This window comes from Cyanistes caeruleus, chromosome 10 (genome assembly GCF_971803275.1).
Source record: "Cyanistes caeruleus chromosome 10, bCyaCae1.hap1.1, whole genome shotgun sequence".
Classification (NCBI taxonomy): domain Eukaryota; kingdom Metazoa; phylum Chordata; class Aves; order Passeriformes; family Paridae; genus Cyanistes; species Cyanistes caeruleus.
The window spans coordinates 2,680,036-2,696,207 of NC_141710.1; the positions used below are offsets into that span (position 1 = coordinate 2,680,036).

The 16,172-nt window shown below is 43.9% G+C and overlaps 1 protein-coding gene across 2 annotated transcripts; it reads left to right on the top strand.

Annotated features, from left to right (window-relative positions):
• The first annotated feature begins 3,990 nt into the window (after positions 1–3,990).
• On the top strand, positions 3,991–7,307 carry LOC111933652 (G protein-coupled receptor 55-like). 2 transcript variants are annotated; one of them, XM_086843707.1, is made up of 3 exons: positions 3,992–4,305; positions 5,173–5,447; positions 6,139–7,307. In XM_086843707.1, exon 3 carries the CDS (start codon positions 6,152–6,154, stop codon positions 7,067–7,069), a length of 918 nt encoding a protein of 305 aa, XP_086699833.1. In that variant the 5' UTR covers positions 3,992–4,305; positions 5,173–5,447; positions 6,139–6,151; the 3' UTR covers positions 7,070–7,307. The 2 variants fall into 2 exon arrangements, with proteins under 2 accessions (XP_023789078.2, XP_086699833.1); XM_023933310.2 differs by lacking the exon at positions 5,173–5,447 and having other exon boundaries at positions 3,991–4,305.
• The last annotated feature ends 8,865 nt before the right edge of the window (positions 7,308–16,172 follow it).

Sequence of the window (16,172 nt, forward strand, 5' to 3'; positions counted from 1 at the left end):
ACACATGCACTGCTGCTGGCCTGTTAACATTAAAATAGACTGTGAGTTGATGTTTGGCACAACAATGGTACACACAGTTTACATAATGAAGTAATAGAGCAGAAAAAGCAAAATGAATTCTAGCTAAAAACCTTTTTTAAAAGTTTCCCTTCCCCCTCCCCAAGCAGCTCTTTTGCAAACATTTACAATTTTGTAAGAATATTTCCCTTGAGGAATATCTTATCTATAGAAATTCAGAAAAACATAAATCTGTCAGCTTCTCACTGCTGTCACTGCATTGCTAACTAATTAATCTCTTAATGCTAATTATCTAAACTTGAAGGTTTGCTGTCTTTCAATTTGTGCTACCATAGGAACACTGGAAATCATAATTCAGCCCAAGTTTTTCTCTTCACACAGTTTTTAACTCTTCCCCTAAACATCCACTGCTGGCTCCAGTCATTTGAGCCACTTGAGACACACTTTTTCTCTTGCCTAAAATGACTCTTGGGCTCTCCTTCCGTTCATTGTTTTCCTGTAATGAAATGACATTAAATGACCTTCCCTCCCTGCTCTAAATGCATCTGGCAGATCCTCACAGACACTCTGTGCAATTACACACCCAGAAACAAGGCAAGGAAATCTGACTTTTCCCCTTAAGAAGAAATGGAACCATGAGAGGTGGGGTCTGATGGAGACTCTTGTGGTCACCAAGGCAGCACACAGTACCTCATGTACCTCAGCCATCTCAGCAGCCCAGCTGGCTCAAAATTGAGTGCAAGTTCCTTTTGGAAAGGAGGTCCAGTTGTGCAGTTATTTTGGAAAAGAGGTCCAGTTGTGCAGCTATTTTCCTAGAGCTGCATTTGCAATTCACAACTGTGAAAAATAAAATGAGATCTTGCTCATCTTCAGTAACTGATCTTTTTTTTTTTCCCCACCTTGCAGAATTCCAGCTGAAGTGCCTGTCTGACCTTGCCAGGTCGGTCATATGGTTTGGAAGTTTGTATGGTCGCTCAGGAAATACTAGATTTGCGAAAATGCCGTCTCCAGTCTTTCAAAGGTAATGATAATTTGAAGACCAGTGTAGCTAATGGTTTAAATAAGAAAAAAAATACCTTACAAGTGTGAAAATGACTCAGCCATCAAGCAGAAGAGCCACACAGGCTGTGATGTTTTATGCAGGGCCCTCAGCTGGGTTGTGTGAGCCTTGCTGGAGCACCGGCTTTGTGGAGCCAGAGAACAACTGAAACTGCAAATCTGCAACACCAGAGACAGATCTCCTCTCTCAGAGCACTGAGATGGAAAATGTCCACCCTGCTGGTCTGGACTCAGAAGCCTCACAGGAGCATCCCCAGCTGATTTCTCTGTGGAAACTGAGACACGTCTCCCCAAAAATGCTAGATCAGGTCAACACTAAACATGGCAAGGCTCAAAGAGCCAGAGCAGCTCACCAGCTCTCCCAAGCAGCAGATTTAGCTCCTCCAGCACTGAAAGGACCCTGGGGCACCCTTGTGCAGCCAAGGTTGGCTGATGCCTCCCTCAGTCTTTCCAGAGGACACCAAACATCAGTGACAAACATCAGGCACAGCAGTTTCCTGGCCCTGCCCCTGGGCTCCCCCAGCCACGCTCACTCCCTGTGGCCACTTCCTCCTCAAAAAAGCCTCATTTCAGCTGCTCCTGTGCTTTGCTCCTCTCCACCCATAACCATCCTTGGGAAAGATGGGAGAGCTGTTGGCTCTCCTTGCTCATCATTCCAGGGTGAGGATGCCGGGGCTGACAGAGCCAGCGAGGACAAGAGGACAAGAAGCTGAGCTGGGGGGGACAGCTTGGGATAAACTCTGAGCTACACCATAAGCTGTTCCTCCCGGTGACACACCACAGACAGACAGACAGACAGACACATCGCAGGGCTGAAGCTGAGTTCATCATTTCTCCTGTAGCCACGAGATGGAGCAACTCAGTTACACACAGTCCTGCAGAGCCAGCAGACGAAGGTGATGGGACATCTCATCCCATTCCTGACTCACCCAGAGGCTACAGGCAGCTCTGATCACAGCAGTGGGTGCTCTCTCTTCTCAAGCAGGACTCTTTTCTCACTGCTTAGGCTATGATTTAAATCGAGAATAAAAACACCTCACCATGTCTGCCCTGCACAGCCCTGTGTGGTTACTGAGATGTAAACTGGAAGGCTGACAGCAGCATCAGCCCCACGCTGACACTCTCCCCATGAGCCAGGACCGACAGCAGGAGAGCCCAGCACTGCAAGGAGCCTCAAGGGCAAGCACAGGGAATCAGCAGAACTTCTCTGGTTGCCACTGAGGGATGTGTGTGTGTGTCCTGATGGCAAAGTCCTCAATACCAACAAAAAAAATGCGTGTGAAGCATCTCCTTCATCAGGGGAAAGGCACAAGATAATGCATTCAGCATCTGAAATCTCAGGAAACAGGAGTGTGCTTCTCACACTGGTGGCACTGGTGACACACACAGAAATGTCAAGGACAGAGGAGAATGTGCAGAGGTGGCTCTCTGCTCCCAGGTCTCCAAGAAAAGGAACCCACACTTGGACTTGTGGATTTTGTGAAGAGACACATCCCATTGGCACAGAGTAGAGCCTGAGAACAGAAAGGTTCCTCGCTGCCCACTGCTTTCTCCCCACTGCATCCCAAACAAGCTATTAACAGTGTGAGAGTCCTTCACAGGCTGTCCCAGCCTTTCCATTCTGCTGCTCACTCGGATTCATTTTACCCTCTCCATCAGCCCTCAGCATCACACTTTTTCATCCATTCCATTTTGAAGGGGGAGCAGCCTTTGCACCTTGCCCCAAGTGCATTTGTACCCCTGTGCACGCCTTCCTGGCAATTCCTTCCCTGAAAAACTCACAAGGATACTGCTGGAAAAAGAGCAGATCACTCGCTGGTGGTGGCTAAACCACCCCTGCACTGCTGCTTCCTCATCCTGCCTTTCCCAAAGCATCTCTCTCCTGATGTGGAGTCTGACAGGGCTCCAAGGGGACACCTTGCCCAGGGACCCCTGGTTTGGGACAGCCTCCAGCAAGATGGGCACATGGCTCAGAACACGAGGGTCAAGGAGAAAATGAGGCAGGAGAAGGAGCACCAACAGTGTGGGGGGAGAGCTTTGGCTGGGAAGAGAGAGCACCCTCTCTGAGCATTGGTGGCAGTTTCAGAATGGGCATCTGCAAACCCCAGAGCAGGGCAGGAGCGCAGAGAGTGCTCTGGCACATCTGTGCTGGTGGCAGCCCTGCTTCCCAGGCTGGCCCAGCCCCAAATATCCCTTCATGGTGTTTGTGTGGGTTTTGCTCACATCCAGAATGCAGCCATGGTCACAAGACCACCGCAGGATAGACAGAAGTGAAACCTAGCTGAGGAATGAGATCAGATACTTTTCACTCAAACTTGGCTTTTTTTCCCTTTGGTGGTGTTTCTTTTTTTGTTAAATAGAATCATTTCAACTAAAATACCATGGGGAAACCCCAAGGGACTATTTCTTCTCTCATCTCCTATCCCCCATTTCTTTCTCAGATATAGTTTAAATTTAGCCAATATAATCCTCAGTTCTGAAGTTTAAGGAGCATGCAGAAGACCAAGTTAAACCAGATCTGTGGCCTTTCTTTTCCTTTTTTGGAAAGAACACTGCAAAGTGCATACAATGGCCAAAACCCCCACTTTTTTTTCTCCTTCCTGCCTGAATAAAATCCCCACCTGACACTCTCCATGGGTATATTCCCTGCTCCCCAGGAGTATACACAGATGTCAAAGTAACCCTTGACCCTTTTAAAACACCAATTTGAAGTGAACATACCAAATCACCACTGAAAATCAGCAATCTCTCTTTCCTTTCTGATACCATGAAAAATAAGGGAAATAGCGACAGGATTTAGCTCAAAGCACATTTTGACAACACTGCCTTGTGGATGCTATGTACAATCAATAAAATCCTGTATTGGAGGGGGAAAAAAAAATAAAAAGAAAGAAAGGTCTGTAGAGCCAGAATTTCTTTTTGTGTCACTGGAACCTTGTTTTCAAGGGTGACTCATGGAGATGTGAGTGCCACAGAACCACATATTTACACCATTGAATGAGCTGTGTGACATCTCATGTACGCAGTGCCTGCACACAGACACGGATGCTGTCATGGAAATCTGTGATGAAACAAAAAGCAGCAGCTCTTGGTGCTTTCTGACATTCTGACCAGCAGCTGCTTTGCATGCAGCTCACGCCACTGCCTTAAAAGAAAACACGAGACTGCAAAATTCTACAAGCTGAGACGGAGAAAAAGTCAACAAGCAGAGCACGAGACAGCCCAAAGGTAAGATCACAAAAGATATTTCACTATAGCCAAACCTTGCTTTAAAAGCTTTCTTCTTGTCACGAGCTCCAAAAACTAATTATATTTTACATATCTTGCATTGTTTATAGCATAGCTAACTTTTAAAATGACTGAAAAAAACTGCCCTTTGAATTTGTGCTTTATATAATATTTTTTTCTGGTTATTTTTTAATAAATCTGCACAACAGACCCTAGTCTGAAATATCTTTTAATTGTAGCAAGAATTTTCTTAGTTCAACATCATGGTGAGAAGCTGAAATTCTGTTTCTCTGGACCCAGAATTTTCTAGACACACTATCAAACAAATTAAAAGCAAGACTGAAGTAAAAGGGAAGTAGTAATGATATCTTCTACAAAGGCATTGAAGTAAAGAACTTTGTCAGTATTTAGTACTTTTCAGAAATTCCATAATTAACTTTTCCTCCCTTTGGCTCTCAGCAATGGGCTCCCTCCCAGCACCAGACTCACAGTGCTTCATGATGTTTTTCCTACTTCTGTCTAAGCCAGGAACTTACAGAATCTCATTTACCTGCCAATTGCTGTGTCCTTAAGGAGCAAAGAACTAAAAATTTCCTTTTTGCTGATTTTAATCTCACTCAAAGAGATGTTAATCTCTCAAACTACAGCAAGGGAGAGTTTACCTGTGAAATACTCAGGGGGGTGACTTGATCTGCAGGACAGAAACTCTGCTCAGTTGAGAAACAGTTGACAAATCTAAAATGGGACAGCATCAAAATCAGCAATTCATGTAGGAAAGGCACTGGTTTGAAGTGAAAACTGGAGAAGAGCAGGAGAAAATAATTTCTGGGTGCTGACAGAAAGATCTCTGACAGACTTTATTTACAGGTTCCATTTGCTATCATGGAACTGACTGGAGGAAAGGATCAAGTATGCCTGGGCATTTGCATTTTTAAGTGACTACAGCACTGCAGAAACCAATGAGCACCTTCCTAGTCCTTATCAGCAGAATCTGAGGGCAGGATCAAGCCAGAACCTTTCCTCTAAAGAAGATAATTACTTCTTGACCCCAGCTCAGAGAGTCCCTGCCTCCACACTTTTAGTCCCCTCTTTGCAGAGGAGAATTCAGCTGCATGTTTCCTGTAACCCCTGTCTCTGCTGTGGTAAGTCTGGCTGATTTAGACAAAATCTCATCCTTCTACTAAAGACTTAACCTCTGCTAGAAATTGCCCATTGAAAGCTTCCTGCCTGCAGCTTTTAGACAGCTTTTAGAAGGGCCAGTGGTACTCAGAGTCCCTCTTTGCCCAGGGGTGGTGGGAGAGGATGGCAGTGACTGTATGGAATCTCCACGTTAATGAATGTGGGGGACCCTTTTGTTCTTGGCTCCCCAAGATCTCTTGTGATAGCTTGATGCAGGAAACCGGATCCAGGTAATTGTTTTCACCCTCAAAATCCTAGAAACACTAAAATCAGGGTCTGCTACCTTGGTTCTGCAAAGAAATTGGATCTCTCCAAGGGATGGTGCAGTCACATACTCTGCCCAGCCTAAATTACAGAACAGCACAGTCTGGGCTTACAGGTAACAGTGCAAGTGAGGCTTGGACACCAGGCTATCCCACCTTGCCCCAAAATCATGGGCACTGAGCAGCTCCATGGTACCAGGAGCTGCAGTTCAGCACACAGCAGTCCAAGAGGGGAAAAAAGTATTTCCAAGACTGTGGACACATAGAGACTTTATTTGCCTTTGAAAAAAGTATTTCCAAGACTGTGGACACATAGAGACTTTATTAGCCTTTATCCTGTGTCTCCTATTTGATCTTCATGCTTCCTTGTGGTGATTTTCTTCTCTTCCAGCATACCTGGAGATATGAATGACACCCATGGCAAGGGCAATATCAGTGCTACTGTGGAACTGTTCCAGCTCATCATGTACACCCCCACTTTTATCCTGGGATTGCTGTTCAATATAATGGCTCTGTCATTCTTGTTTTTTAAGGTTAAAAAGCTGTCAGAATCTACAGTCTACATGATAGCCCTTATATTCCTGGATACTTTGCTGTTGTTTACTCTTCCTTTTAAAATAATTTCCTACCACCTTCAGGACAAATGGAACTTGGGGTCTGTGTTTTGCTCCACCTTGGAGAGTCTTTACTTTGTGAACATGTATGGCAGCATCCTCATCTCCCTGAGCATCTGCGTGGACCGGTACATCGCTATCCAGCACCCTTTTGTGGCCCTCAGCCTCAGGTCCATCAAGAAAGCTGCCATGGTCTGTGCTCTCATCTGCCTGGGCACCTCTGTGGGGACAGTCTCTACTTTCCAACTGCATGGAAAGGGCCACAACATCTCGTCCTGCTTCCATAACTTTTCCAAGAGCACGTGGGAGAACGCAGGCCTGTTCAGCACCTTGCAGATCATCTTCTTTGGCAGCATGGGGGCCATGACCTTCTGCACTGCCCAAACTGTCCGGTGCCTGAGAAGGCACAGAAACCCAGACAACCCCCAGACACACAGCAGCAGAGCAGAGAGGATCGTGGTGACAAACCTGGTGGCCTTTTTGGTGTGTTTCACACCTTACCACGTGGCATATTTCCTGTACTTTTTGGTGAAGAACAACATCATCCACATCAGTTTTCAACACGTGCTACGAGACACCGTCCAGGTCACGCTTTGCTGGGCAAACCTGAACTGCTGTCTCGATGGGGTGTGTTACTATTTTGTTTTAAAGGAGTCCTTGGAAGACACATTGCAAAACAGTGAAAAAAAAGCCACGCAAAAGCCTTGATTTATGTTCATTACTTGGGATGATGTGTGGAGAGGCTTTTGTGGACAGTACAGGGTTCTGAACTTCTTGCCTAAGCAGTTTGCTTTAAATATTCACAGCTGAAAATATTTCCTAAAAACCAGAACTAAGTCCATTTCCAGGATACTGTTCCTAACTTTTTTTTTATCTCTTTCCATAATGTTTCTTTTTATTATTTATGGGTAAAAAATAAATTTAATTATTCACGTAGATAGTGATGTATATTTCTTTGGATGCGATTCTTTACTTTGAAAAGGAAAAAAATGTTCACTTACATGTGGTAGCACATTTCAGCTTCCCTGTCCATACTGTAACTGCAAACCTTCCTCAAAACTTTAGTCAAAACTGCAGACTTGTTCTGTTAAGAAACAAAGACTTGAAAGACTTTATTCATAGTAAAAAGCTTCAGACTAAATTCTGTCGCCTCCCCTGTCCTGGTCACGTACTCTTGTCCTCACACACACGCACCTGTCGGGTTTAGACTTGCACATGTTATTTAAAAATAATAATAATAGTGATTGTAACTCAGTGCAAAGGCAGCTTTAGGTTCACATGGGTACAGCAAGATGTGCATGTCGTTCCTCCATGGCTTGACTTGCTCTGCAAGGTGCAGCCCTTGTTGTAGTGACAGCTGTTGTGACTACCTCATCACACATCTAACTAATGCTCAGATCCCCACCCAGCACACATTAATTGGCTCCCCCACTTCCAGGCTTCCTCACAAGCTCCTCTCCTACTTTCAGGCTTTTCACATCTTCCTTCCTGCTTGGTTACAGTTTCATGAACAGAGCCAAACCAAACAAGAGCGTGAAATAAAACCCCCTAGTCCAATGTAGTGGCAAACACATGAACCTGAAAGAATGACCCCCACCTTATGGGGGATTAAGATAAGAGCAGCCCTGATCCCTAGAGCAGTAGCCAGAACCCTGGGGGAAGGCAACCTTTTGGACCTCAGAGCAAGCTGGGCACTACCATTCCCCAAGCAAACAAGGCAATAAAAAATAATCAAGCAGCCAGAGCCTAACATGCCAGCCAGCTACTTCTTATCAGCGCTCACAGGCACAGATAAAGCCAAAGACAACGAGCACCCATCCTTCAGAGAGGCAGCCCACTGCTCTGGGCCACCCCCACTGCTGCCTGTGACACTGTCCCAGCAATCAGCTGCCATCCTGGGGGATGAGGCTGATTTAGCAATCAAAGCCAGAGAGTTTTCATATTCATGCTGAGTTGGATCCTTGCAGTACCTCTTCGAGGCAGGGGTACTAATCCCAGCCTTTGAACTGTCTCTTCTCCACACACTTTTGACAAGGATAATGTACAAGCTGTGTATAGATTTCTCCCCAGAGCTGGAGATTTACATATGGGGGCTCCAGTCTGTCACTGAATGTTTTTGAAGTGAATCTATGTATGAGATTGAACCAAAGAAATCCAGTTCCAGCTGGGAACACTGACCCAACACAGACCTAAGTATGTGCTGCTGTTAACAGAGTCCTTTTGGACTTTTCAGGTGATGAATTGTGCTTCTGAGAAGGCATGGACTGTGTATTTACCTTCTGTCCTGGTTATGAAAAAGTTCCTGAAAATAAAATCCACCAGGATGTTCCAGCAAGAATTCCCTCCCCATAGCAATGGCCATTTCCATTGATTCCCTCAGTAACTTCAGCCTATCTGGCTGAATACCCCTGCCAGCAGACAGGGAATACTCATCATGTCCTCACTCATCTCTTAACTAACTTCACTTCATTAGACAACAAGACTTTACCATTGTGACTTCAGGCTTCTTTTGGAAAAAGAGTTAACAAATCATAGAAGAAGATAGTGCTAAGGCAAAAGAGTTATTTTACATCTCAAAGCAGCAGGCCATGCCAAGAGGGCCTCCAGTTATTCGACAGTGCCTGAACAGAGGGAACAGGGATTGCATCACTACCTGGGGAGGAAGAAAATGCCAAAGTGTATGAGAAAACTGATCTCAATTGCTCTTCTGGAGCCTGAGGCAGCTCCATTAGTTTCACTGACATGACTTTGGGCTTACACTGCAATAACTGAGACTAGAAGCTCACCTGTAGTTTTATGCTTCCTCTGTTTGTCAGCTTTTTTCTGAGTACACCTCTTCTTTGTTTTGTTACCCTGCTGTCCTTGGTCCCACAGATCATAAAGTAACTTGCACTGTAATTTAATTTGGAGTGCTGGTAGACAGCAGGGAGATGAACATTAAATTTAGGAATTTCTGGCTTCTAGGCTACCTTCCCTCAGCAATAACATTGCTTAGACAGGGCTGGGATGTTGACCAGCATTGTTAACACTGTACGAAGGACAAGTTAAAAATCCTTGAGGTATTTCTTCTTCTCCTGAGAATCTTCTCTCTGTTTCTCCAGGGATTCTGATTTTTCTAGAAAAAAACAGGCTGAGGTATGGAAAAACAAGTAGCTGTCCATGGACAGGGTAGAGCCAAGCACAGTCTGAGCTCTCTGCCTCTCCACATGGCCCCAGTGCCTCTGCCAGCTCTAAGAGAGCACCAATGATCAGGGCACAGGAACATCTTTAATTATGCATTCCTGGGCGAAAATTAGAATTTTGTAAAGGCAACACTTTCTACTCAAAAGTTCCCTGCTGTATCTTGCTGTTTCTGGGCCTCTGAACATTCACTGTCCAGGTCAAATGGAGTGTTCTCTGATCCCTTCTTTGCTCAGGTGGGTAACTGCAGCAGCTTGCCCATTGGCAGGCATTTATATCTAAACCATGACATAGGGTATCACTAAGAGAATAGTGAAAGATGTAGAGTGCTAAAAGAAATAAAAGGAGAAAAAATCTGAAAACCTGAAATTCATATGAAGAAAAAGAAAGGATTTGTTTGGAAACAATTTGCTCCCAAGAACAGAAGAATCATTGCTAATACATACAGTTCTTAGCTTAAAACCATTAGTTTATTCTAAAAAAAAGCAGTGGGGGCTAGAGAGCTGCTATAGAGCATGTGTTCTACTTGCACTTGGCTTTGCATTTGGGTAGTGAAAGGCAAAATGTTTGAACCAGCACCGAAAGCACAGCAGGTCATGGGAGCTGATGAAACTGCTTTGCTGGGGAGCTTCACCCTTTGGGCCAAGCAAGGCATTTCAATTGAGAGGCCTTTCAAAAATGCACCCTGAGGCTGCCACGTTTCTTGCCAAGTGTTGCAGACATTCAAGCCTGTATGCTGTTCACATAAGCAATTTTCCCACTCACTTCTTTGCAGGTTTCACTGAGAGACCAGGCACGTGCTTCAGCAGCAAATGCTCTATTCCCTGCAGCCTCACTCACCTGGGAAAGCAGTGAGGCTCAAACTTAGATTTGCACATCCTTTGCTTTCCAAATTTTTCCAAATTTCTTGTCTTACGTGTCAGGCACAGGAAGTATCTGTTTGGCTGGGGAAAGAATAAAAGGTTTAAAAGAAAACATCATCAATGATATTTACAAATAACTGGTGAAATCCCAAACAAAGCATTAATCTCCCAGATGGAAAGAATCAACACAGGTACAAGGCATGTAGAAAATTCTACAGAGTTTTCACTATTTTGAGAATAAAAAACTAAAAAGTAAAAAAAAAAAAAAAATCACTTTATATATTTTATGAAAGACGTACACATACAATAAATGGAGAAAAGTATTTACCATGAATATCACATCTGTGACCAGTGGTAATGAGAAAAGCTTCAGAAAAGTAATTCTCAACAGAAATAAAAAGGGTTTTATAGAGATTTTCTTATGCTTCACTTCTCTCAAAACGTTTTAGAATTTTTACTGCTGCTAAATTACCCTTTGTTCTCTCTGTAGAAGGACAGCAACATGACCTAAAGACGAATTTGTACCACTGTAGATGGTAGGCAGAAGCCCTCTGAGAAGTGAAATAGTTAATTCTGTCATGAAAGTGAAGTGCTGCAGATAGGCAGAGACACAAATCACACCCCAGCTCCCTTCACAGCTATTTCCCCACAGAGCAAAGCTGTTTGCATGCTCTTTCCATCTGCTGTGTTTACCAGCAGAAGTCTCACAAGAAAGTAAAAATGTCCTAAGTGGGAGCACAGAGGGGTGGAGGATGCCCAGGGCTGACCTTGGTGTGCCAGGGATATGCAGATGTGGCTCCAGTTTTGGAGGGAGGATTATTATTATTATTAAACCTGGCCTATGCAGTTTGCTCCTCGATTTGCAGTGCAAAGCCACGATGCAATCAGATGCTCCAGCTTGCCTTATTCATCCTGTCCTCATCCCTCCTTCCCTTTCACAAGACTCTGCCTTCAGCTTTTTGGAGGCACTGAACCCTTCAACAAAGCTGAGACTTTTCCCTCCACTGGGTTTCTTGCTACTGAGAAAGGTCTACCATAGCAACAAACTAATGAATCAGTGTCTTTAGCTACTGGGAAAGGCAAAGGACGCCTACAACTTCCTTCATTTGGGTTATTCTTATTATTCTGATTTTTTACACTGTCACTTCATAAGAATGGTGTTTACCATGTTTTCTAATGTTGCTGTGGGACAGTGTTAAAATGAAAAATCTATGAGGAATTAGAAATGTGTCCCTGGAAGAAGAACTGAATCAGTGCCATTTACAGACATCAAACCATGTAAAACCTCACATCAGCTGTTTTTCTACAGATTCCTATTAATCCTTCTCTCTATTCCAAGACAAAGAGGGCATGAAACTGGGACTATGTTTGAGAGCAAGCATCAGCAGTTTAGAGCTATAAACATTGGTGGGCAATTGTTAATCCTAAACTAAGCATTACAAACCCAGGAAATCCAGTTCAGATTACACTTGGAAGTGCACCACAAGAATCCCAGCCATTCCAGGGTAAGTATTAACTTTGTGACCACAAGTAAAGCCACCTCCCAGAGCCCAGCTTTTAACCTACTTGGCCTGCCATCCCTACTGAGACAGTGAAGGACACTGTCTGACACAGCTTTTATCAGTTTAAAGAAGAGCTTAGGAAAGAAAACACAAGCAGTTGCAGACAGCAGAGACCTGACTGAGTTCATTTATACTGATAGGAAGTGCTGTGGTTTGAAAAAGTCGCAGCTGGAAGGGGGCAGAATAAAAGGACTGCGACTTTTGCCAGACCCAGCTCGGCATAGCAGTAAAAGCCCTGCAGGTAGGTTTGTTTCCCTCATGCAGAGCAAAATAACTTGGTATTAATAATAAACATGCTATTTAGGCCTTTTTGTTTGGGCAGTGGGAAGACAAGAGGAAGCCTGAGGTATAAAACAGTGTTTCACTCTGAGCTCAGCCCTCGCTGCTGCTCCTGCCTGTGACTGCACAAAGACCTTGGGGTGAGACCCTGCTGTGTGATGAGAGGTGTTTGTTCCCTTTTGAGCTGCCCTGTGGTATCCAAACCAGCCTCCAATGGAGAATTGAGCAGGGATGACTAGTCCTGGTCCATCTCACTTCTGCCCATCTCTCACGGCAAAGATCACACGAAAGGAGCCAGATTAACCCTAATTCAAACCCACAGCCTGACACACTGTTGCCTTACAATTCCTCAGAAAAACCACATGTGGGCCATCAGGAAAGGGAGGAGGTAAAACAATTCCATGGACACATTTGCATTTGTAACCCACTGCGTGCTACAATTGTAAGAAAAACCTCAACACACACTCAGCATCAGCAGTGAGACCTTCAATGCCCCTTCCCTTTGCAACACAAAATACTGAGGCTGGAATAATATGTTACCCTGGTTTGGAACAACAGGGCAGAAACCAAGCAGTAGCAATGACTCTTACCCCAGATTTCATTTCTGTACATAATCACACCATTCAGATAATTTTTATGCTCTGTGCTATTATGGGTTATTGCTCTCTCAAATTAGCCTGTGTCATTTGCCTTGGGATGCCCACATACACCTGTCACAAAACATCTTTAGAAGATGTCCCAAATCTCTCTCCCACTTTTTGCCAATCAAAAAAACCAATGCTGTGGGTAAATACACCCATTCTAACTAACAGGCTATCAGATTGTTTAACTTGAACATCACAGCAGCCAGACTCCTGTACTGAAAACTATTTTGTTTGCATTTGATGAAGCATTTATTTTTCTGGAGCTCCACTGCATGTGTCCAAGAATCTTATCCCTAACATTCTTCCCAGTCACATTACAGGTTTACAATCCAGGTCCCACCTCATGTCTGTTAAACACAGATGGAAAGAGAATCACGTAGGTCACAGTCTCTCTTATCAAAGTTTTGGCAAAATTGCTCAGGATTAAAAAAAAAATTTATTTCTGTCAGAACAGCAAAGCTTGAATGTCATTCTGTCAGGGAGCCAAGAGGAAGGATGGAATTAGCTGGTCAGCTCAAGGACACCTGGAAGTCTTGTGATGTTTTGAGTGTTAATGAAGACAGCCAAAGTACCAAGGAAAGTTTCTCCAGTCAAACAAGATGAAGCAGCAGCACCACAGACAATTGCAAGTGACAAAGTAGCCCTGGAGCTGCATTGCAGGTGGCCCACTGGAACAAAGGGGCAGCAGATCAGGTGCCTGAAGCTCCAGGATTCTCAGCCCCCAGGGAAAGAGTGGGATTTCAAACATAGCTGGAAACAACACATGAAAATTTAATTTAACAGATACAGTTGGCCCTTGGAGGACTCTGGGGAAATTCCTGTCAGAAGGGTATAACTTCCACTGACAGAACTTACATCTGTGGTATTACTGCACCCCACTCTCCATTACAACCACGTTCGTTCAACCTCTGCTGCATATTTAATCCACCTGAAGTGAGAAACCCTTTCCTATATCACAGTCAGATGCTGTGGAAACGAGCCCAGTATTGCAGAGGATTAGAGTCTGGAGCACCAGAGTTAATTGCACTCTCTGGACAGACTCAGGCTCCAATGGTCAGTGTTCAAATGAGGAATAAGTAGCAGGGATGGATCAGCTCTTCAGAAACAAAAGGTCCCATTTTCATGCAAATAGCATTCACTAGGAAGAACAATGAAGGAGAAGTAAAGAGAAGTCAGACAAAGGAACAGAATCCTAATGGTCTGAAGGTTTTTAGGGGGTATCAGCTGCTCCTTAAACTATTAACAAGATTTCAGAGGGTTTTTGTATTTGCTTTTCCATCCCTGGGTGGGAGTTGCTAGATGCAGCCAAAAGCAAGTGTCCAATTTGCTTTGTTTTTGCCATCTAGGTCCTATTCACACCCTCAGATGGGAACAAATTTCAAATTGTTACCAAACTTCTGAAGGAGAAAGAAAGAATGAAAAAAAAAAAGAGGAACTAAAAATGCTGTGATAAACAGAAGGGTGGCAATGCCAGCAGCTCTCCTTGGCAGGTGCTGGCTGTGAAAGGGACTCCTTTGGAAGATCTTGGCAGCACCACCCTGGGCCCAAGGTCAGTGAGTGCCAACACAGGGGGTGGTGGGAGACAAGGGAGGGCTAAGGGAGCCCCTGGGCACAGGCACAGAGAGCTGAAAGAGGTGGGACAGCAAGGGGTGATGGCTACAGCCCTGCTACAACCCTGGGGAAAACTCCAGCCTTCAACCATCACACAGGGAAAGTGTCAGGAAAAGGTATATGCTGTGGTAGTTCTTAGAATAAATCATGATTAAGCAGGTATTGCTTTGTAAATTTTTCCATGCTAAGCCTTGGTGACAGAAGACATCTTTTTTGTTTGTTTGTTTGCTTTTTGGTTTGGTTTTCTGTTGTTTTCTTGCTCCACTGACACCAGAGTGTTATAAATGAAATTAGAATTTTGACAACTAGGTCCTTTGGGTTAATGGCAGTTTAATTAAAAATGAATACAATTTAGTAAATTGAATAATAATTTGGTATAAAAGAATACAGTTTAGTAAAAGAATATAATTTAGCAAAAAATTATAATTTATATATATATATAATCTGCCAGTAATTATGATTAAAGCATAAGCAAAACTGAATGGGGTACGGGGAGAGCATATCACTCCACCTCACGAACAAAACTGACCGGGGTATGGAGGGGGTTCCCCACCCTGCCTCATGTACAAAACAAACCACTTCAAGCTAAACATATACTGTATGCTTATACATATTCATTAATGTTTCCTTTAATTTTCCTCCTATTTCTGATTTTTCTGACTTTACATCACGGCACATGCTTCACTTGTTGTTAGGGGGTCTTCAGTCTTCTTTTGGGGGTCTTTTAGTGAAGGCTTCTCCTCTTCCTCATTGTCCTTTGGATAGCCTTACAGGTTTGCATGTGTGTACTAAGTGTTGTGTTATGTGAGTCTACTAATTAGTCTGATATTTACTGATTTTTAGGCCCAATGCCTAAATTCGTTCTACTTTTGTCCATCTCAAAGCCATTTTCATCTTGGGACATCACTTATCTTCCAAACTACATCCTGTACCTCAATTTTAACATGTAACATCTGAAAAGGGGTGCATCTGCCTTGTAACACTGATTCTTTTGGTTGCTTTTTATAATAACTTTCCAAATAGTTACAATTTAGTTAGCACGAATCAATTTCATCTATTACAAGAACACACCAAGAGCACATCACACCCAGCACATGAAGGGCTCACTGCTGCCCAGCATTTGACTCCAGCCATGCCAGTCACTTTTACTACATTTTATGAAGCAACAAAGCAATTACATTGCCACCCTTCATGATGCCACACATCCCTGAGTGCAATCTGTAGCCTCAGCCCTTTCTCCTCCCTCTCCTGCCACCATGGAGGGACAACCCACCCTTAAGATGCATCCTTCCCCTTAAGGGTGGGTCATCACACACAGCTGGTTTGTTTGGTTTGGAAAACTAAACCAAAAACACAACAAAACAAGCAAACAAAAACCTCAAAAAAAACCTCCACCCTCAAATACTGTCCTAAATTCCCCACCACATGCAGGATTTCCACTCCACAAGGTGTCCCAGGGTCCTGTTTCACAATGACCCAGGAGCACCGGGGACGGTGAGGGCACCCCCAGCTGCGGGCAGACTGTTCCTCAATGCAGCAGCATATATTAAAAAAAAAATAATTAAAAATATTAAAATGTTTTATTAAACATGGACAGCAAAGGATATTTAACTTCTTTCTCCTCAAAGCCATTTGCTAAATTGTTTTGGTCAGAAAAGCAGTGTTACTTTTA